This window comes from Solea solea, chromosome 4 (assembly GCF_958295425.1).
Source record: "Solea solea chromosome 4, fSolSol10.1, whole genome shotgun sequence".
NCBI classification, from domain to species: Eukaryota; Metazoa; Chordata; class Actinopteri; order Pleuronectiformes; family Soleidae; genus Solea; species Solea solea.
In genome coordinates, this window is record NC_081137.1 from 11,514,642 (window position 1) to 11,538,681 (window position 24,040).

General features: G+C 38.6%; 1 protein-coding gene across 2 annotated transcripts in view; it reads left to right on the forward strand.

The window, feature by feature from the left end:
- Nucleotides 1–2,416: 2,416 nt before the first annotated feature.
- LOC131458375 (roundabout homolog 1-like) overlaps nucleotides 2,417–24,040 on the forward strand; it is a 128,738-nt gene continuing 107,114 nt past the window's right edge. Inside the window, exons 1-3 of one of the 2 annotated variants that reach the window (XM_058627431.1) lie at nucleotides 2,417–2,676; nucleotides 11,910–12,038; nucleotides 13,904–13,978. In XM_058627431.1, the coding sequence (XP_058483414.1) occupies nucleotides 11,945–12,038; nucleotides 13,904–13,978 (169 nt within the window). In that variant the 5' untranslated portion in view covers nucleotides 2,417–2,676; nucleotides 11,910–11,944. Of the gene's footprint in view, nucleotides 2,677–11,909; nucleotides 12,039–13,903; nucleotides 13,979–18,583; nucleotides 19,216–24,040 lie in introns of those variants that run through there. The other variant, XM_058627432.1, reaches the window with a different exon arrangement.

Sequence of the window (24,040 nt, forward strand, 5' to 3'; positions counted from 1 at the left end):
GATTACGTGTCCGATGTCACACTCTGCTCCTGTCAGCATGACAGATGGCCACCATATTGACTTGAGGTTAATTCGAAACCACAGTGCTGAGATGCTCGGATGGAGGATGCTGATAAGAGTGCTGCAGATAAGGATGTCGTTGAAAAGAAAATTGTTTTGGGTCACATGCCCTGATGCCCCAGTCTCTATACATTTAGCCATCTTTTTTTTTTTTTAAGTAGAAGTTGTGGGGGCGAGAATATCTTATAAGCCAAACCATTATGTGTTCACCTTTATGAAAGTTTGAATGTTGGTGACCTTTAATGATGTTCACGGCTCTTACAACAAACATTTCCAGACCAGGCATGAATCGGATCAGATTATAACTGAAAATGCTTCCATGAAGTATGTACAAGAGGATGTCAGGCTTCTATAAAAAGCACCGTACCATTTGGATGAACTGAATGTAACACACTTTATTCCCTGAAAGCATGTGTTAATTTCCCTAATTTGTCTAATCCACTGAGGCCAATACATTGCTGCATTACAGCAGATTAAAATGAAAGAGTAGCTGTGGAGCAATGTTGCAGATCAGTTCTTTTTTTTTTATACTTACACAATTACACAGACGAAAAACATGTATCAATCTGCCAGTCTATTCTATTATCAGTCTATTCTACATTCAGTAAATTATTTCTAGGATGTCACAGGCTTTACCTGTGATAATCCACATTTTGTTTTCTTGAGAAACTAGGTGTGTGTGATGTATACAGTTAAATGTAGTATTTACACAGGAACATACTGTTTTACATTACTGCTGTATCACCAGCTTTTTACTTGTGGCACAGATTTGATTTGGCTAAGGTTTTTTACACCGTATGCCCTTCCTGACACAACCCAATACCAATGATCCAGTGGACTAAGAGTCACTAGACTGCTCAGAGGGACCCCAGCCCTTGATTCAAACTAGCAAATCCTCCGCTGTGAAGGTAATAAAAAAATGCTATTTATGGAGGCTAACAATGCTACATTTACATTGACTTATGCAGAATAACTATGAAGTTAAAGTGTCTCTAAATCCTTAAACCCCTGTTTGCAGGTGTTAATCTCTAGTTAATGATATTTGTTGATCCAGGTGCAAATTCTTTGTGTAAAGTATTGTTAAATTATACATGTTGTGATAGAAATTGGTGTATTTACTGCCCTCTTTGGTCAAACACCAGCTACTGCATTCAAGTTTTGCCATTTGCTTTTTTGAACACTTTTGCTTCACTGGCTCTTTCATCAACAAGGCTCGTTATCCTAGAACGCCCTTTTTCTCTCCACCGCTTGAGAGCGATTGAGAGATTTAAGATTTAACTAGCAGACCATGCACATATCCCCACCCAGCTCTCAGCCCACTTCTTGGCATTTTTCAAAATAATGCAGTGGGCAGAGTTAAGTAGTTGAGTATGACACAATTATTTATAGTAAATGTACACACAGTCATTTCTATTCTATTCTATTCTATTGTAGCAGTAGATAGTGGGAGACACAGGCTGAGTTTTACAGATATTCAGGTCAGGTGGGGTGGAGATGCTAAAATTTCTATTTGTTTGTCATTGCTATCTCTGTGATGAATTGGGTGTTTTCTCACCATCTCCCCTATCTGAAAAGAAAGAGGCAGGGAAGAAAAGAAGGGCGAGAACAATTTCAGTTTCACTCAATGGAAGCGAGAGAGGCAGAATGTTTTTTTGCTGCAGGTAAATGTGGATCCTGTGGGATATCCTCACTGCAGATTGTGAACCATTTTCCACACATTGCAACAACACTCAACACAGTGATGCAGGAAGATTTAGCTGTGGTGATTCATGAAGAAAAAAAGGTTTTATCTATCAAATCTTATTCTTGCATACTAATGCTTATATACATAATTGATTTTTCTGTCCGAAAAGTATGTAAAATGTCAATCATCATTCTCCAAACATCACACTGACAATCTCATTTTGTCCACACATCAATAATATTCAGTTAGTTGTAATGAAAGAGCAAAGAAACCAGAACATGTTCACAAAAGAACTGTAAAACCTCACGCAAACCAATACATACACTATCAAATACTTGGCAATTATTTTAGTATTTGAATTATTATCAATTACACACCACATCACCAAACATATTATACATAATTAAATTTACCTACATATAATGCAGAAGACTTCATTGAAGGTTGTCCTGAAAAAACACACGCATTTATTTTCATTATTTTTAGTCTGAAAATGCACACATATGTATATATATATATAAATGTTATATATATATACATATATAATTTTATTGTTGGAATTCAGCATTTTCTGATTTTCAAGGTTCACTCTGTAGGAGTAAATTGTCTGCGTACTGCTTTAGGACCCTGAGGATGTTGGACTTAGGTTGCTGCAGAGGTAGGTTTGTGATTTGTATGCACCCCATCTGATAGTGTCTCCTGGATCTCAGATGGATTATTTAGGCTTTTCCTTCAGCATAGGCTCCTTCTTTTGTTTTTTTCTGCCTTTAATTTGATTGTTTGTTTGTTTTCTTCTGGTTCTACAACATAATATTGTTTTTTTTCTGTTTTTCTCTGCTCTCATTGTTGGCTACGATGAAGCCGCACCGAGGCTGAGATTTGGTTTTGCCAGAGAACATGGAGCAGTAAAACTGGATAAATAACCTGGAGGGGTGAGTTGTAAAGTTTGATGCGTTCATATTAGTGAGACTTGGTTTGAAATGTCACTGCTATGAGTGCACATGCTTCTGCTGCCGGTGGCTACAGAGGGAACTCAATCCCTTCCCCATTGATTCATATGGAAGCAGATGCTGTCCACGTGCTGTGGTGCTGAAAGTTATCACACATTACCATGAATTGTATTTCTATTCTGATTTTGCCAAACAAGCAATAAGCACTTGGCACACCTCTAATTCTTTACTCCTATTGAAGCGACTTTAAAAGCCTGCTAATAGACTATTAAATCTTTTTTTTTATATATATCTATAACGTATTTACGTATTAACGTTACATACTGAAGTAATCTGGATAGATTCTTCCTCAGTCATCACTCTGATTGATTTAAATAATAGTAATAGAATATGGCAACATTCAATGAATCAATATTATAACTATATGCTAATAATCTGTAATATAAACTATAATTATTATTATTTTTTAATATATCTGAGTGTGAATTTTACTTGTTATTCATCTTTCACTTTAACCCTAGCCTTTTTTTTTACCCCATTACTACTACTACACAACCTATAGGCTGATGAAAAATATTTTTTTTTCATTTTGAACAACTATATAAACACATCTGTGTAAAAAGTACGACACAAAGGAAGACGGAAAAAAAAATGCATTTTGTAAAGCGTGAAGATGTGACCGATAAACATACTCCAAGGATGTCCATATAAGGAGTTGTGTATGATTCCCAAGGCAAATCTGATTAATTTGCTGTTGGTTCTGACAATCCATCAGTGATTTTGAAACTCCAGAGGGATTAATGGACTGTGAAAATTCCATTCAAACAATTCCAAATTTATCTTAAAAGCTGGCAAGTCTGGTAGATTTAGCAAAGGACACTGCCATTGATGAGAATCTGCCTGAGAAACAAATGGTCACTCTTAAAAAATCTTGGCTGGTTACATAGGTATATACTCACCTAACAAGAACTACATGCTTAAGTCCACAGTGTCTTAAAAATATTCCACTTATTTTGCCATTAGACAGCCATTTATGACTGTTGAAAATAACTTGAAAAGTTTGTAAAACGCACACTCTCCCACACCAAAGTCCACAGAGAAAAAAATGCATTTAAGCTTGTGGAGACACAGGAGCTGCTTGTCTACTGCTGCCTCCTTTGGTAGGTGTGTGCCAATATTATGTAAATCCAATATCTGTGGGCTGTGATGTAAAATTGCTTTGATGTAAAATTACATCACAGTCCATGTCTCAGGCCGATCCTCAGCTACAGCAATTGGTGGTGAAGGCAAAGTTGAGTCAGAGTCAGTACCTCATACAACCACACTTCAAAAAACCTGAACTTAATGCCGTTCACTTAGCCTTTAACTTTATTCATACTGCAAATCATCAACATGTTCTTTCTACCTCTTAAAGTAGAACTTTGCAAGTCTGGTCACTTTTTTTGCCTTTAACTCTATGGAGCGCCCCCTACAGGAGTAAATATTTTCACACCACCACCATAAACATCCACCCATCCATTGTCTACCACTTTATCCTCACTGTTGTAAACCCCCCCTCTCCTGGCCCATGTCCATGTCCATGCCCATGTCCATGTCCATGTCCATGCCCATGCCCATGACCATGTCCACTTCTTGGCCTTTGACACAATGTGAGCTGTTGGTCTTTATGCAGAACTGTTGTTTTCTCCATTTCTATAGCCTAGTGAATGTGAGATTATTATTATTATTTTTTTTTTTTAAATATATATGATACTGACATCCATCTTGTAAGGCCACTGCTCCTTGTGGCTGGTCCATGGAATTATTTTTTACTCCTCAGTATGGTTTTGTCTCTCCCACATCGTCGACTCAGCCATCAGTGACTTGTTACCATGATCCCTGACAGAGCTGCAGACATCGCCTCGCATACTTTTAATATCCTTTGTCTTGCTCTGATGGCTCCCTTTAAAGAGTGGCAGTGATGGAAGCCTGTGCTTCCCTCCACCATCCATCCATTTCCCCAAAAGACAAAGCCATATGTCAGCACTAACTGCCAGGTGTTGATAAGAACTCAGAAATCAGTCAGGAGCCTGGTGCGATGCTACAGTATGTGCCTTTACTTGATTGGCATGTCTTTTATGCAGGTGGTTTGTGTGTGTGTGTGTGTATCAAATATCTGTCTGTCTCAACAGCACGATCCTCTTCCTCCACACACACCTCCCGCTGTGGCCTTGATTTAGACTCAGATCCCGTGCAGAATATAGTCAGTGAATCATACTTCCTGGTTGTACCCCCTGCTGTGTCCATGGGGTGTTGTTCAACAGAACCTCTGACACGGGGTTAGGTTAGTCAACAATGTTCATATTCAGACTTAAATAGCCAAGAAAATATTACATGTTTAGTTCTCTGCCATAAAATATACACATGTATTATATACATCAATGATATAAAAATCCACAAAGTAGGTGCAGGCCCTGATTTAGATCTCAAATCTGAATGATGTGTATTATATGCAAATCCTATTTCAGATACACCTTAAAGGTCCAGTGTGTAAGATTGCATTTAAATTAAAACTCGGTAGTCAGAACTCACCGCGTTAAAAGAGAGATGTTGGAAAAAACCTTGGATGCCAACGTATCCTGGGCGAGCCAACGTTTGCAGTACGATTCGGTAACACCCTCTACATGGTTTGGTGCACACAAACAGCTTAACAACAAGTCCATGTATAGAAATCAAAGAGTATATGTGTACAACAGATTTACTGTGAAACAAATACGACAGGAGTACTATTCACAGTAAGAATCAGTGTTTGTGTGGCAGCCATTATGGAATCTTAACTCGGGGTATGTGAGGTTGGTCCGAGTTTCTGACCAACAGTTAGTAAATCTTTATTTCAGCATTTACTGATGTCATTGTGTGTGTATACAATGCCAGAGCAGGGGCGGGTGGAGACAAGGATCTTTTCTCCTGTCAAACTGCTGAGTGACCGGGTTTTTTGATCAGTAGAATGCACTTCTGAATCTTTTCTGGGACATTTCTCTCTGTTTTCAGTCATACTCTAACCTGTTTGCAGTCGTCTCGCTTTACTTGCTCAATGTTGCTTTTGCCTCCATCTCTCTTGACATACAGTAAAACAAGTCACTGTGTGCTGCACAGGAATGTTGCCAGGCGACAGGAGACCTCACTGCTATACCGATTAACACTGTGTGAATACATTTGACAAGGATTTGAATGTAACATTGTTTATATTTAAAAGTTATGCACTACACTATAATTTTTTTTAATCACAATAAAAGTGTGACTTTAGCATATTTTAGACTATAATGTACTGAAATAATATTTCAGTACAAATAATGTACACAGTAATGTCTTGAGGGTCGGGCACTTTTGTGAAACCCTCAATCATATTGTCAAAATAACGTTTATGGTAAAGAGATGTAATGTCGTGGAGAGTGACACTGATGCCACAGGTGCATTGAAATATGTCTGTCTTGCCTTTTGTTGCAGTTTGCTCCCAAAGTAAATACATCCATTAACTTTGATTACCATTCCTTCGCCCTACTGACATGGTACACTTAGCATGAAGTATTGCACTGCACGTGTTTGTCTCTACACGAGTACAGAGGATTACAAGGGAGGAAATATGAGTGGGAGAGATGCTGAGAGCTGATTCTGTTCATGCTCCACTGCTTTCCACAGTATGTGATCTGTCTGCTGTGGTATAGGCAGAGTCCCTGCTCTGGCATATTGACACTATGTTAGATGGTAAGCTGTGATTATTCCCTAGTCGACAGAAGAAGGAAGGTGGAAGCAGCAGTCCTGTCTTCTTTGGTCTCCACACCCTCCTCCTTATTAGAATAGAGTCTGTGCAGACGAGTTTAACAGATATTTTACTGTCGTCTCTTTTAGTGAGGCATGAACATTTCCTTTCACAGTTATTCTGACCAGAATAACTGCGATTCATATTATTATTGCTGTAATTGTAAATTACCCATTAATATACAGTATATATCATTTAAAAAAAAAAAATTCTACCTTATACCCATATTCTTAGCTTCCAGAAAAGGCATCTTCCCTGTACAGATGTTTAAAAAGTCACCCTGTGGACAAGATGAAGGCTCCTCCTTGTAGCACTTCAAACATAAAGCACTAAGACTGCATGTTGGTGAGATAACACAGGATTTAGAAGTCACACATGTAAAATATTAACGTTGTTCAGATTGAACAATAGTGGTAATGGAAATTTACCATGATCAAGTTGTGTGTCATTTTTACCCTTTAATTCACAGGTAGAACCTAAGATACAAAACAAAATGCTTATAAACTGTCCATAATAATACAGTGATGTAACAAGTTGCAAAGTAACATTATTCTTTTTTTTGTACCAAACCAAAATATAATGTATATAAAATCTAACTTTGTATGCATTACTTTTAATGACCTACTATGATTAATCTGCAGTTCTTCAAAGGCCCACCAGTCGGCAGTGGCCCACAGAATTGCTGATGACACAAATGATGAGTCCACATTGGCCTCATACTAATCTTTATATTGTGATCCCTGACATCCTTTTCAGTTATTTTATACCACTAGAACCACTCCTACTGCTCCTTTCATTTCAGATTGTGTATGCTAATGTGAAAGTAACACTCCTCTGCTGGTGTAACATTTTACACGTATATTTTCACTCCAATAATTCCCTCACTTCCCATATTTATGAATTACATCCTGGTTTCATTAAAGTTCCTGGCTCTAAACCTATTTTCTATCAGTCGCTGTATCCCACATAAGATGTGTTATATATATATAAAAAAACAACTATATAAGCAATGCAATGTTATTATGACCACCCACATTTAATATTCAGCACGCCACAAAATGCAATCTTCCTCACTCATTATGTCGGCAATATATCCACATGAAGGGTTTTGTAGCAGCAGATTTCAATATGAATGCTCTTCATATTGAACACTGTGGAATAGTATTGGCTTTGTCTTTCATGGCTCTGGAAACATCAGCATTTTTACTACAACAGTAAGAACGCCGTGAGCTCAGCAGGAGAAGCTAATTCACTCACAAGTCATATCACAATAGTGCTCCGGATTTTTTTTATCTGTCGAAATACAAATAAACATTTATCTTTACACATGCGACGACTTGTAACATTTACAACATACAGTACATTTACATCGGAAGTCAGAACTGGTTCTTCGTTCCAGTTGACAAGTCAGAAACACGAACATATCTTGGGTTAGCCATTGATAACAACACTCAACGTGATAATTTGTAACATCTCTATGGTTAAAAATCAAACAGTTCTTTGTGCGCGACTGATTTACTGTGGATCACGACACAGTAAATCAGAAAATCTATTATAAATTCCATTATATTAATGGAAAAAGAGGTTGTTCTGACAACAATGCTCACATAACATAATATCCAGCAGGTGTATTTTGTACCGTGTTGCCAAATTCACTTCATTAGCAACAGTTGTGTGCTAATTTTAATTAGCATTAAGGTTAATTGGCATTAAAATGCATTTTATCTGAGGCAGCTTAATGGTAAAAACATTCATTTTGCAGTACTGGACACATGTTGACCTGATAGTGGCTCTGGAATGACTTTGATCCGCAGGTCTCTCATTACATGAGCACAGACAGATGCTTTTGTTTCACACATGACAGATTATGTGAGACGATATCTGCTGATGTATTCATGTTTTATTACATTATAAGAATGGTTTTCCTTATTTAAATGTGTTAGCAGTTGTTGGGCTGGAGTAGCTATTAACTATTCCACTGAAAGGACTTGTATCCAGAGCAGTTGCAGTGAAACAGCCAATCAAAACAACCGCTGCCTCTTTCTCTGGACTGCCTTGTGATTGGTCAGAGCCTATACTGGGATGCTACTGTTTCAGTTGTGAGGCTGTAAACTGATCCCAGAGGAGTAGCAGACATGTTGTCGTCCCTCTCTAGGGATTTACATCATGCTGAAAGTATATAATTGATCAATAATAGTAAAATAAATCCTGCCCAATGTACCTTTAAAGCAGCCATTAGGACCCACAAAAGGTTTGCTATACAGCTTATTTATCAATTTGTTTCTTTGTTTTTTTGTGGGGGTATATGTCACCAAGTAAATTTGTATATTTTTAATTTTAAACAAATGAAGTTGTTATTCATCTGTATCAAGTATATACTGGATCTCTTGGAAATGTTGTGAGGTGTGCTGGCAGAGGAAAAACCCAAAAGCATGACAGAGGCAGAAGTCAGTTCAAAGGTTTACTTGATCAACAAGCAGACAGGAGTCAAATATACCAGGGAGTCATTCCAACAAGGCAAACAAATCCAATAAACAGCAGGCAAGAATCCCGAGGTCAGACCAGGTAGACCATAGAACTAGAAATGCAGGAGAGCATGCCAAAAACACAATTTGGCAGAGGGTAGGTGATAATGTGCTGATATACAGGGGAACTCATGAGCTGCAGGTGAGGAGAAGGGGCGTGGACCAACAGGTGAGGGGAATGAGCTGATTGCATAGGAGGGCAGGATCTGAAATGAGAGGAGAGTTAATGATGAGGCATAAAAACAAAACTAAGTATTGTGAACTTTATATTAGCTGTAAGAGGATTTGTACTGATGTGATCATTTGTCATCTTTAAAAAAATTGGGAAACACTGCTTGAAAAATGACACCAAGATGTGTGAATCAGAACCACACATGACAATGATATGTGTTGGTGTACATACAAAACATGTTTGAAACTATAATGTGTCCGCTGCTAAATTCTAATGCTAATTCCGCTGCCAAAATAAAAAGCCACCCACCCTTGCTCTGCTGCTGTATACATACAGGTGCTCCCTTATTCAGGTCTGATAGTTTTGATGGTTTCTGTTCAGGAACAAAAGTTACACACTGTAGCTTTACATTGCATGCCCATTCATTTAGTTGATTATTTCAAACTTGCGATGTTAGTAAGAGATTTTTTTTCTCGAACGTCATTACAGTTTATTCTACCGTCAGTGTCTGTAACACAGTTCATAGAAATCTATCCAATAGACTGAAGGACTCATATTCCATAGGGACCGTGAACATCTGTGAAGAACTCTATCCAAAAGCCCTTGAGATATTTACAGTGAAATGCTAACCAGTGAACTATTCATCAAACATAGGAGTACTGCCTTTGTTTTCCAAATTATCCAAGTAATGAAATCTAATGTATGGATGTTTAGATTAACCAGACTTCATTATTTATGATTTTTTTTATCGATTAAATCACGCACCCCTGTGAAAGCTGTAGAAAATGTCGAAAATGTAGCTTCTTTGATATTTTTTTTTTTTTACAAAACACACAACATATCACTTTCTTGTAGCTTAAACCAATTGTGGAAACAATGAAAGCCCTACCCTTCTCATTACTGTGTGCACACAGTACATTCACTTTGTGCCGTTTTGGCAGAAGGTACAGCGTTGGCTGAATGTGGCTGTGCGTTTCTCCGAACAATTAAAGTGGCACATCGAGTCAGTGGCCACAGGGTGCCAACAGACATCGCAGGAATCTGGCTGTCCATCAGACAGCTCGGATGAGTTCGTTGCAAATCTGTTTGTACCACAGATGGCTGATCAGTAGAACTGACTTCCTATTTCTCTCGCCATGGCGCTGTCACCGGGGCTCGTCACCACTCCCACTTGAGAACATGGGTGTTCTGTATACAATTGTTTGTGGAATTTGAGTTGTTGCAGCAGGTAAACGTGAACATGTTTGTGCGGTGTTTTAACATGGTTTATGTATGAGCACATGGGATTTTGATGAGGGAACGGGAACACAGAGCATACACATACATGGTTTTCGCACACAGACTGCAGTTTACAGATGTACTGTAGCATCTTGGGATATTTCAGAAAGATGTAGTGATCCACATTCCTTCCATTATGTGTGGATTGGATCCGGCTGAAACAAACGGTGTCAGAGTTTGGCAGGATGCTGAAAGGAAAGTCCATCTGTCTGCTCTGCCTCTTTGTGGTGGAATTTCACACAGTAACATGGCTGCACACGCGCTCACCAGCAGCTTTATCGCCATGATGCCACTGGGAAAATCTGTGTGAAGGAAACAATAATTACACATCTCCTTGAAGTGCAAATGAGAATCGTTTACAACGAGACGGCTTAAAGCTGCAGTATGTAACTTTTCGTGATATCATTTTTTTTGTCGTCTTCATGAAAAGAAACGACGTGACATTATTTGTATGTTGTGTTCTACATTTGAAAACAAGCTCTGGGTAGTAATACTATCATACCTAACCGAGACAAAACACTAATACTTTTGATAGCATGCTATCCAGTTAGCCTGCCAAGCCTTTCTTGTAACTTTCTGTTACAGAGTCATTGTAGCCGCCCCTCCAAGTTTCATTATACCCTCTTGAACTTCAGCCACCGTTGAGCTTACAACAGTGGCTGAAGTTCTTGGCAAGTGACGATCGCTGCCTCCCACTCCCGACAAGATACCAGCCGACTAAATGGACCTGTGGCACCGTCCATGGATCTTGGCAATGAAAGTGCAAAACTGCAGCTTCTTCTTCTGTAACCACATTTCTTGTGGAGTGCACATTTGGACTGCAACAATTAATCATTATTAATATATCCGTTATATATTGGTTATGCAGTATATATACATATGTATATATATATATATAGATCAGTGGGTGCTGGTGATGTTTTCATGAAAAGAGGAAAAAAGCACCTACACGAATCAAAAGAAAAAAAAAGTTGTGGGTGATCGACCTAATGCTCTGAAGCTGTGTGAGAGAGAGAGAGACACACACACACACACACGGGGAGAGAGACACGGAGACATTCTCAAAAGTTTATAAAGACTTGATTGACTCCGTTATCACGGGTCTCATCTGCTGTGGTGCTCTTTGGGCGCAAATGTCTGTGTTGGGGGGGTTCTAATGCAGCTAGTGCAGCACAAGAGTCTATGGTGAAGATTGCTCCACCCCAAAGGAACAGGAAATATGTCACTTGACTGTGAGAACATCTTTAAACTGCATTTTAATGAGTCCTGTCTTCTTCTTCATGTGAGACAGTTGTGGCCCACCCTTGCGCCTTCTATTGACAGGCTGCCACTGATATACGTGTGTGTGTGTGTGTGTGTGTGTGTGTCCTACCCTACACATGATCTTTATCTCCATTCCAGCTTAATGTCCTGATGTGTTTTTCTCTCTCCTCTCATTCAGGTTTATTCAGACACTCATTTGAACCATTTGGGACCATGAAGGCTGAACACTCACCTCTCATGTTCCTTCTCATCAGCCTGTTGTACGTCAGCCAGGTGCAGCACAGCCACACTATGGACATGTCATCAGGTGAGAAGCTGTTGTGTGGGTGAAGGAAGTGATCCCATCTAAATATCAGCACCAAGTATAGGTGAAGGTACTGTATACTGTCCTCTTGTGGCGGAGGAGTTAAAGGCACAGTTTGGAACATTTCTTTTTTCCCCTTTTGTATTGTTATTTTTTGGAGGGTAAAACTAAGGTGCTGATATACAGTCAGGTTTGTCTGCCATAGGCACATTCCTGGCTCGGGGACATGGACACTCACTCTCATTGAAAACACAACTGCCAGTAGGGATATAAATCCTTTATTGACTGATGTTTTTCATAATTTAGTGTTTAATGATTTCGTAATACTGAATGGAGAACTTTTTACCATTTCACACACACTGCAGGGGATCAAGATTAATCCTGCGGGACAGTTTTCATATCCACAGGCAACTGGTATTTTTGTAAATTATATATTCACTCAGTTTCTCAGCTAAACGCAGGGGGAGGGACTTACAGTCAGTTACAACTTCACTTATATGCATCGCTGCACACTCTGCACACATACGTATCTCTTTGAGTTGCTTTTTTTTTTCCTTTGGCTGATTTCAAAGTGGTTTAATTTCAATTTAAACATCAAATTGAACACATTAATACAGAAGTTAAAAAATCAAACGGCATCAGAGGAAAAATTATTTAATTCATCTGCTCAGGGAACCTCCAGTATACAGTAGCTCATTCAAAATTAACAGCTTCTACTACTACTACTACGACCATTACTACGACCATTACTACTACTAGAATACACCAATAATAACATCAATAATAATAATGTATATCCCCAGACAAACATCACATATAGACATTATTTTAACATTAAACAACAAATTATTACATAAGAAAAATAATTATATCGTAAATCAATAATAAAACTATTAATTATATTAATAATACATTTTTTATTTATGTTGTTTATTTTAATTAGGTAAAATGTCTAAATCAACAACAACATAAACGTTTATTTACTTCTTTAGTTCACGTTTCACTGACATGATGGAGTAGTGGCACCCTCTAGTGGTACATTTCATCTTTTCTACAGCCAGACCTACTGAACATAATTATGTTTTTATTAAATTCAGGAAAAGAGGGGACAGAGCATTGTTTTTAAAGATCATATAATGATACATGTAAAGCTATTTTATTTCCATATCTACTCTGCTGCATTAAATCCTGTTTCTGCTTACACTGAAATAATATTCCTCCTGTGAGGACAGGAAGGTTTTCATGTCCTTCACCTTCTGTCTGACTTCACAGTTGTAAACCTAATTATGTGTCGCAATACTGAGCCTCCGAAGCAATATTTCCACTGCAAGGTTACCCGCCTGAATTAATATATTCAGAAAACAATCAAACAAACTTCAGCTTGATGACTCATCATCTAAATTGCACTGTCTTTATTTATTTATTTATTTTAAACACCGCTAGAAGAAGCTTGTGAAACTGCTTTGTTAGCACTATAGGGGATTTTTCCGCTCCGAGCATAAGAGCATAACCACTAATGACATAGTGACTGTGCAACACATTTAACATACTGTATATTGAGTTATGTAACCTGAATAAATGTGCTTTTGTAATGCAATGCAAACAGTGTTAATACCATTTGTATTCAATTTAATTTAATTTAATAAAATTAAGTATGAGCATAAAACTGAGAATTTTTTGTTTTTTAATTTTAATGTGTCACTCAAATTCTTAGCGAACTGAATACAAACTCCCAAACTATTTAAGACTGTTTTTTTTTTATCTGTCCACTGCTGACACTGAACACATTTGTTAAAACTAATATATTAATGTAGGAGAAAAAAGGATATTGTATTGATAACCCACTGTTGTTGTTCTCATACAAACAGATAAACAAGGAGCGAACAATGAGCTCATCACCCAAACACCTGCATCTGGACAAGACAACAGCCTTGGATACAAAGGTACGGTTCATTTGATGCATTTGTGCAGAGCTGACTGATGTGCGCCGGTGTTTAGTATTTCATCATGTTTTTAAAAGCCACAGTTATTTGTTGTTACACTTGTCAAACGGTTTTTAGATAAATCTCTGCACTAAGCCTCAACAAAGTCGGCAGTCGGTAAAGTGGTGCTGCGGTTTGTGCTGATTCTGTATTTGTCCTCTGAAAGACAAGATATTGAATCCAATTCCCAGGAAGAGGACCGTGTCTCTGTTTGCTGACAAAGACTCTAACGCGACTTAACGCCAGTTCAGCAGCTGGAGAACTCAAATGCCGTGTCCAAAGCCAATACACTTCAATAACCTCTGCCTTTTACTTGGATTTTGAACGATAAGGGCTCTGACATAGGGATGTGTTGAGGAGGAACAAAGCTTTAAGTGTGAGCTTTTCTCTCCCTGCGGACTCCTTGGTGTGGAGATTACAAAACCTGCAGCACGTTGAAATAATACGTTTGGAATTTTATGTTTTAATGCACAGCTTATTATGCATTTTGCCCAGTCTTTGAAGAGGTTTTTTGACATGTGGTTGTATGAGGTTTCCAGGTGTGTTAGGGCTGTGTCAGTACCTCATACAACCACACGTCAAAAAACCTAAACGACTAAATTAATTGCTTCAATCTGATGCAGCTCACTGTATAGACATACTCAGGTAAAATTCTGATTCTCTCTCTATGATTTTTTTTTTTCATATCTAAAATCTCTGGCCAGGGAAAGAAAGATGACAGTGTCATTGTGAGAAGTTGTAAGAAAGTGGTGACAGCTAATATGACCAAACACACGACTGTCACTTTGCCAATTTGGGGAAAGGTCAGGAAGAATGGAGTCCGGGTGGTTGTATAAGCTCTTGCCCCGATGTGTTATGGAGGGTGAATGTGACAGGCGAAGATATATCCACAATAGGGAGAATGGATGGAGTCAAAGAGCTGTCACAAACAGTGGTTTTTATATGGTCCATAGCTTCAATTCTTGAAAATTGAACTAGAGGTGGAATTTCTCCAAGAAAATTGTGTTTTTACTGTAGTCATTTTTGTAGAAACTTGTTTCCACTGACTGACCTCACTTCTTCTTTGTCTTTTCTTCTTTTATTTTTAATTTTGACAATAAGTATATAGTAATAGCGATGCATAGAGATTAGAAATGAAGTTAAAGTGGCTCCAGTTGTTGTGTTTCCACTGTAATGTTGACTGTTGGCTAGTTTGTGGCTCCTTTAATTATCTTATCTGTTATGTTGCCTCCTTACACATGTTATATTTATGACACAATACAGACATTTGGCCTTGGATAGTTCCATATTAAAGGGACCTTGCTGTTTTTTGCCATCTGTTCTGTTCTAAATATAAACAAAAGGAATTATAGGAACTCCCACTTTCATTTAACAGTAGGCCTATTAAACATCTGAATGAGTGTATAGTTAGTTAAATGAATGAATAAATATGAATGAATAATGAGTTGGTGCCCTTTTTTCACTCGAGCCCCTGAAATATTTGTGCACACCACTGGCTGAGTCCCAGTGTTAGTCCATGGAGATTCCAAGTTATTTATCCCTTCTTAAATATTTGGCTTTGTGGATTTTTTTTTCTTTCTCTCCTGGCTCAGAAGCTTCCAGAGAACCACTTTATTAATAATGATAAAATAAAAAAACAAAAACAAAAACGTATCAGTGCTTGGCAGTGTCTCCTTGAATTCTTGCCATTTTATGCATTTTTGCTGCCACGAAGACGTGAATATTTTTGTGACCATTTTCCACCATCTGTTCCTGGAAATATTTGGTGTTGGAGAGGCTTTGGGTTTTAACCAACTGTGAAAAGTGTGATTTTTTTTTCTTTTTTTAAACAAACCCCTGCACATATAGCCACGAGCACTGCATCTGTTGTTATTTGAAAGCCTGGTGTGAATAAAACACCAGGCCTTGCTGAACCCCATCATCCCCTTTAACCTTAATTTGTTTAAGCTCTCTGTTCACAGCTGCCCGCTTATTCCCAAGAGCAATATGATTTTAGACTAATTATGTAGACATTTCATGACCAGGAACATATTGTCCTCCACAGTATTACTGTGCTGTTTTGCAGTCAGTCAGGTTTAACCAACAGGGCTCTGTCATACGGTCGTATAGTGAGAATCACAGAGCCACAGTGAGGAATAAAAATAAATATTTCTATTTTTTTCTTTCTCTACCTCTTTCTCTACCTTCTTTCTCTTCTCTACCTTTTTCCTTCTCTACCAAATGTGTGTGAAACTGAATAATCTGATCTCATTGGACACATATGTGTAAATGATTTGGCGGCAGAAACATTTAGCTGTAGAGGTTTTGTGAAATCTATACTCGCGTCCAAGTCATACCTCTGCCGGTAAACTAACCTGCCTCTTACGTAATATTCTGTTTCACCCAATCACCCTATCTCTGTCCATCCCCACCTATTTTGTGGGATCGAATTAGTATTTCTTGGCACAAGTTTATTTCCAATGTCATGTCTGGGGCTCCGTAACTATGTTATATGACTGATTTGGTTTTTGTCCTGCTTTCTGTCTTGGGCCGAGACACTCTTTCCGTGACTTTGATTTCCGGTGTATACTCCCAAAACAGATTTTATTCTCGCTATTTTTAAAGAAGGATCGTGGCACAGCTGTACACGTGTTTCAGTGCTGAAGAGAGTAGAGAAACTGGACAGAATCAAGACGAATACAAGGGAGAAATGAGAGGGGTGGAGAGGAATCAAAAGAAATAGAGTGCATATTTGACAAAGGCAGTAATGTGCTTGTGATGAGACTGTAATTCTCTGTACTTTACTGCTTGTTTACAAACTGTCACGGCCCTGCTCGGGTCCACTAAGACTGATTAAAGGACAGGATAGGGGGGCAATCACAGCTGTGTAAGTAAACTTTGTTACAGAAGGTTTTCAACAATATGGACACGGATGCAGGGCCGCAGTATACAGCAAAAGCAACATAAAACATATTCCAAAAGTAGAAGGGAAAAATGTAAAAATGAGGACTGGGAACAGGAAAATGTCAGTGAAAAGATGACACACTATAGGAAGAAACTACAAAATAAAAGTATTTTTATTAACTGTTATTGCAGGGACATTGATTGTACAATTTTGTTTTTACATTACCTCGAGTTTGCGTTAAATGAAACGTGATGACAAGCTTTGAGGGGATTTAATGACATAGCAACAGGAATTTGCAAAGCGACCCAAAACCACTGAAGATCTTGAAAACATATTTCACAATAAAAGCATAATTCACAATAAAAGCACACACATTGGAACGTTTCTAATAAAGACAGAGGTTAGCTACTATACTATTACTACCACCACTATCACTACCAGTAAATAATAATAAAACACAGTGGCCTACCTACAAGCATGTGCTTCAGCCCTGCAGCCAGCAGGGGGAGTGCTGACACACTCAGAGTGTAGAAGTCATATCTGGGGCTTGGCCAGTGATACAACAATGTACTTCAGGGTGGATTCATTTTTCCTCAGTCCATTCTATTTAATGTGAGCACAATACCTCTATCATAAGATAATGGATGTGATTATTACTTTAGCATATTTAATATCGAGACATGATATGTTTGATAATTATTTTCTAATAGACTTAAAAAATAGACGGCTTGTCTTAATTTCCCAGTGGTGCATTGAGAGGTCACAGGAGGAAAAACCTTGATCGATATCTTTACCCCTCATGGAAATAAGATCTCACAGTGCTGCTGCTGGTGGTTTACTCTACATATAGATCTACATGCCTCTATGTATATATTTGTATATATATATATATATATGTATATATATCTATATATATATATATATATATATATATATATATATATGAATAAGAATATATATATATATATATTCTCCCTATACAAGCTGCTTCAAATTTTAATAAGGACACATGGGAAGAACACACCTTGATGGGAGGATAAAAATAGTATGAACCATTAAGTGAGGTCACATAATAATCAGTATTAACTGAAGACACACAGGAACCTGCATTTCTCCACATTAGTTCCAGGATTTAACAGGGGTTTCACTGCAATAATGGACCATATTACAAATACAATATTTATAAAGGAAAATGCGACTACATCTCAGTAATATACGACACAACTGTGAAGTTAAATGTATGAAGAACAGTATTTATACAGGAAAAGTAAGAAAAATAGTGCTGAATCACAGCATCATATGACACAATTGTGAAGTTACAGCGGAAAAAGGTTATTTATATTGGAAAATACTGTCATATACAGACAAATACAGTATTTCTAAGTAAAGTTCTGTCTGGAAAATTGTTGTTGTTATTGTGTTTCAAAGCAACTGTCAGTTGACAGTAGTTTACCCAAGGAAAAAAAGAATAGTAATAATCAATAAATCAATAAACGACACATTGTTTGCCAGGATAGTGTGACTTGAACATTTAATTTACACATTTTAACATTCACACTCAGGAGTTTGGAGTTTTCCTTTGTAGCCTTTTGTAGGAGTCTTTTTCTTAAGGGACGAGCCTTTTACGCAACAAAGTGGTTGTGACTGCTGTGTATCCTTGTGCGGTTAAATGGTGCCTGACTCGCAGGAATCTCCTGTGCGCAGCAGAAAAAAGCCTCTGACTTAGTGAGGAAAACCAAAGCGGAGCAGTGGATCAGTGGAGCAGTGCGCAGAAGACGCGCGGTGCCTCATCCAACCAGCGCCGTGCAGTCACATCAGACCGGAGTAAAGAAGGGATCCGATGAAGCCACTGCACGTTTAAACCGTTAAAGTGGAGACGCGTCCCATTCCGTGCATGCCATGCTCTCTATCCTCCCTGCGCAGTGGAACTAATATCGCCTGTTATGACCGATGAATTCCGCGAAGTTGGCAGCATTTGGGAGTGAGGAGTTGGACACGAGTGGGAAAGGAAATCCAAGTGAAGTGGATTATTTCTAATAACGATGACTCCTCGGGCTGATGTTGTGAAGTTTGGCTCCAGCAGAAGGACACTCGGAGAGGAGCGCTGCTGCTGCTGCTGCTGAACACTTTATCTAAATATTTCAGTCCGATCCTGATCCCGCTTCCTAACATCAACTCTGCAAAAAGTTGAGCTTTTAATGAAACAACCAACAACAAAAACACTGGATTTACACCGTTTTCCAGCTGATTTGAATGATGCCTGCCTGTTGGACGGCACTTCACTGTCTATTGGCATTTCTACACATCTGTTCAGGTACGAGCTGTTTATTCCCAAAACAGACTTTATTGTATTTACATTCACATTTAGCACAGTAGTTTATACGAGTCTTAAAATAATAACAATGATGATCAAAACTATGTGTTATATTATAAAAAAGTAGGGATGAGCTGATACTAAACATATCACATATCAGGTTAATTTTTTTTTTTAAATTAAAGCTGCAGTGCGTAACATTGTAACATCATTCATAAGTTGCCTCCTTCATCTGCAAACACATACTATCAGACCTGACTGAGGGTGCATTTGTGCATATACAGCAGCAGCGCAGGGCGGGCGGAGACTATAGCATTATTAAAAGTATTTGTCCCAATCAAACTGCCGAATGAAAAAGTTTCATGGCTGCTTTGTTAGCACAACGCCGCTAAGTCGCCTCCTCCCGTCTTGACACGAAACAAACCGCTTCCTGTGTGCAGTGTGGGAATGTCGCTGGCGATCCGGACCCTGCTCTACCGAGAAACAAAGAGAAGAGAGTCACGTGGGGCTGACGGACTTCTCATTTGTCCATTTAGAAATCAATTAAAATGATTTAAAAATGACGCACGACAGCTTTAAATTTCACATCACTTTATGCGTGAATCTCCGGCTGTGAAGAGAGACAGTGTGTGAGCAGAAGGCTGCGTTTAAGCTGAAACATGTCGAGTTGAATTTTGTTTGTGAATCACTTTTATATCAAATGTTAGAAAGTGAACACGTTTTAGCTGAGTCATGCTGAGGGCTTTCTTTATTTACAGGAGCAGAAAAGTGGTGACACAGTTGGTGCATTATGTGTTTGAACTGGTGATATTGTGTGATATTCACAGTTTGGCTGTTGAAGGGGTTTCTAAGACTGATATTGGTATTTACTCTAGGTTCTGATGTTGATGCTGATCTCAGACATGAAAAAAGTGCCATAAAGCCGCCTTTGAACACAACACACCCTTTTCCTCGGTGCAGCAGAATCAGTATGTGTGTAGCTCCTGACTCCATGCTGGGAGCCTGCAAGCTGAGAGTGACCCATCTCTCCATAATTGGTACACATCAGTGAAACGCTGCCTTTTATGCAGCACTCGTCACAGCGGTGGAAATTATTTGTGTCTGAATGGAAAAAAAAGAGGGAATTATGTTGTTTAATGATTGTGTTAGAACCGCTTTCATGGATACATACCAGTAAAGGGTGTGTGTGTGTTCTTTTTTTTTCTTGTTTCACTGGAAAGAAAAAAAAAAGACTCCATCTACTGATAATGTACAACAGTGGTTCTCAAAATGGGCTCATGGACACTTTTTGGGGCCCATGGCGCAGCACCTTGGCGTCCGGACATTTCACATTCATTCAGGATACTTTGTTATCTCGTTTGCTTTTTGTGACATTGGTCCAACAGTTCAAGTATTCATCTCCCTATTTCTAAGGCAATTTCAGGAGAAACAAAGGTAAACAAAGTGCATCGTTCAACAAAGGTTGACTGATATTAGGGTCATATATAAGATGCCAATTTTGTTTTTTGTTACACGGCATAGGGCGATGCTGACAATAACAATCCGATATTGGTTAATAATGAACTGATTCATTCATTGATCAACCATTTAAAGAACATGTTTTGACATTTTCAGTATTTCAATGACAGAAACAGTCTTGTTGAGATCAGTTCAAACATTATACATACATCACTGGGCACAATACGCCTATAGAACCAGCCAACACTAGTATTTCATTTCCATATCAATCTACGTTCTCAACTTGCAGAATTCCATCGTGTCGTGTGACAAGGAATTTGGAAAGTTGATATTTTTAGTGTTTTTCTTCTGGTATCCAGTTTGTGTTCTGTTGCTATCTATTGATTTACACGATTGAATGTCTGTGTATCAGTATGTCAGGCCGTGGTCTTGTATTGTATTATGCTGTATTTTATGTGAGGGGGTGGGGTGGGGGGGCAGAATACTCCTTATGTTGTAGGGACTTCTTGGAATATCTGTAAAGTGGATTCATTAAGAGACCTTAAGAGAGTTCAAGCCTCATTGTCAAGACTGACAAATAACACATTTCCATATATTTATTCATTTCTTTAATTGTTTAAACGCCTGTATGCACTCCTGTAAGTCTGCCAGTTTTATCCAGCAGGTTTTCATTTCGACTGCAGTCCTCTGGCAGGACGTACTGAGATATATGAAGTCCGTGTTGTCCTTGTTGGAGTGCAGACCACATTTTTTCCACTCAACATAATTAGCTAACTCTTTATTGTTGAAGCCTTTTGTCATATAGCTGATATTAGCCAGTCAAGTTTTTTTTTTTTTTAAGTATTTTAGTACAGTCCCGGGAAACATCCTCCACCCACCAGGAAGGACCACAAATATGCAGTGACATCACTTCACTTACATGGAATGATTGCATGGCTCCAATTAAAATAACATCATTTTTATATAGGAGCATCTGGTTAAATGACGCTAAAGATGAAGGGCTCCTGTCCACAGAACACACTGTCACTACCACATCTGTGCCACAAGTGTAACTACATCCTGTTACTGCTAATGCTTTACAAATGTGGATTACATAAAACCACTTTATTTTGTGTTGTAATAATAACTACTATAATAAAAATATATCAACTGTCCAAGGGTGTACCCCGCCTATCGCCCTATGTCATCCGAGGTTGGCACAGCACTCCCCGCGACCCTCCGGTGGAGGATAAAGTGGTAGATAATGGATGGATGGATAACATTTGTATTTCATTTTACAAGAACAACGACTGTAAGCTATTTTTTTATTCCCAAAGTCCCTTTTCCACTAGCACGGCATGCCTCGCCTTGCCTTGGCGTTAGCGACAGTACCTGGTACCTGGTACTTTTTTTTTAGTACCTGAAGGTTTCCAAGCGAGCTGAGCTGTCACTATGCGTGACTTCGTCAGTACCGTCACAGGAAGAGGCATGAGCAAGACTTCAGATACAAGAATCAAAGCGAGCAATGCCCGAACTGTAGATCAGTTAAAAATACTTAACAATCCTAAACACCTGGAACCATGGCAATGTCCAAAGTCTCATCATTTGACAGAGGAGTCTGGTGTATTTAGTGACATTAGGCGAGCCGCATCACAACCCCTGCTGCTGTATTTCAGTCCAGTGACTGTGTCAGACGGAGTCTGTGCTCCGGTCATGCAGGAAGTACTGAACTGGAAGTAGTGAAAAGCCAAAGTCACTTGCTCTTATTTTGAAAGTCAGTGTGAAAGGAAGTGGTGATATGTCAGATGGGCAGATTGACATTGTGCGTGAAGCACCTCCAAGTGCATGCACATACGTGTTTGTGTGTGCATTGTGTATTTTATAAACACAATATAACAGTATAGTTACACCTTTGTGGATATTTTGGTAAAAGCTTATGTCATAATATTTACCAGTAATCCAGAAAGAATAGTGCACACATTATCCAAACAACAGACTTAAGTATGGAAAACACACATTTCAAGCATCCCTCACATCCCATCTTGGCATTGTAGTCTTCCTGACAGAGACAGCTGTCAGTAACATGAACAGTACCCATGTTTTCAGTCTTCCTGTCTGACACTGAGTGATGGCACACTCTCTTTGGTGCTTGACTTTCCTTTTAAACATTTATTTTTTCCATCTTTCCCGCTCATGTTAGAAGGCTGAAATAACTATGTTCACATACATCATGCATGGACATGAAAATTATACAGTTTATTAAAAAAAAAAAAGCTTATAAATGTTGTCTTTAGAGCCAAAGGTCGAGGAGAAGAGGTAGTGTTGACATGTGGATATAATACAGCCTTTTAGTAAGTCCTTCTTTAAGCATCAGTGGTAATTCCAAAAAGGGAAACATACTCAATCTTGCCGATCCACATCAAGAAGACGCAAATATGCATGACACCAATTTTCCATTTCTAAATTTCCAGGCCGATAAATTTGGTTAAGTACTCGAGGACCTTGTTGCTTTTGTCAGAAAACATTCTCCTTCAAACTCTCTGATCCTTTACCATTACGCTGCAACATAAGAACCTGTTCAGTTCTCCTTTAAACTCTAAACTGACCACATGGACATTAAAAGTCAAGAGTTTGATTATTTGAAGTGGTCTGACATGGGCTCTAACCACTGACCACTGAGATGAGATAAATTATTAGCTCTCTAGTAAATGTAAGTGTTCGAACCTGTGAGATTATACGTGTTCCACATTGTCATCGCATCGCAGATTACAGGGAGTTTTAACAGTATAGTATGTGCCAGGTATACATACATGCCTGTTCTTGAAAATCATGGCAGTGTAAAGCAACGGCGGCTTTTTATGAAGTGTGGTTGTATGAGGTACTTTTTCTGAGCACTAGCTGTGCCACGTGTGCGACGTTATCTCGCTGTTAGACAGCCTGATTTCCTTCATGGACTTTGGTGCAGGGAGTGAGCAGATCACAAAGCGACAGTAACTTCAGTTTCCAGTCAGAAAACATGTGTTTAATATAATTTCACCAGGCTTTGATTTCATCCCATGAGCTAAAATCTGTTTCTCCTTGTGTTCCTGTTGGCAGCCATGTTTCAAGTGAGTCACCATTCCAACGTAAAATCCCAATTAGTGACATGTTTTTTCAACTCTTTGTGCTTTTTGTATACCATCTCATTCCACTGTATGTTGTTTTGACTGTGGCATAAAATGTTACGGTGGTCCATCGTTAAAGAATTAAGCTTTCAAAGTTGAATCTCTGCCTAATGAATCTGCCAATGGTAATTGGCGCTACATAATAATCTAAATGGCGTATGTTGGTGTTGAAATGGCCTTTTATCTCGCGGATCTTAATTATGCGTCCCCAGAGTGACACTGCA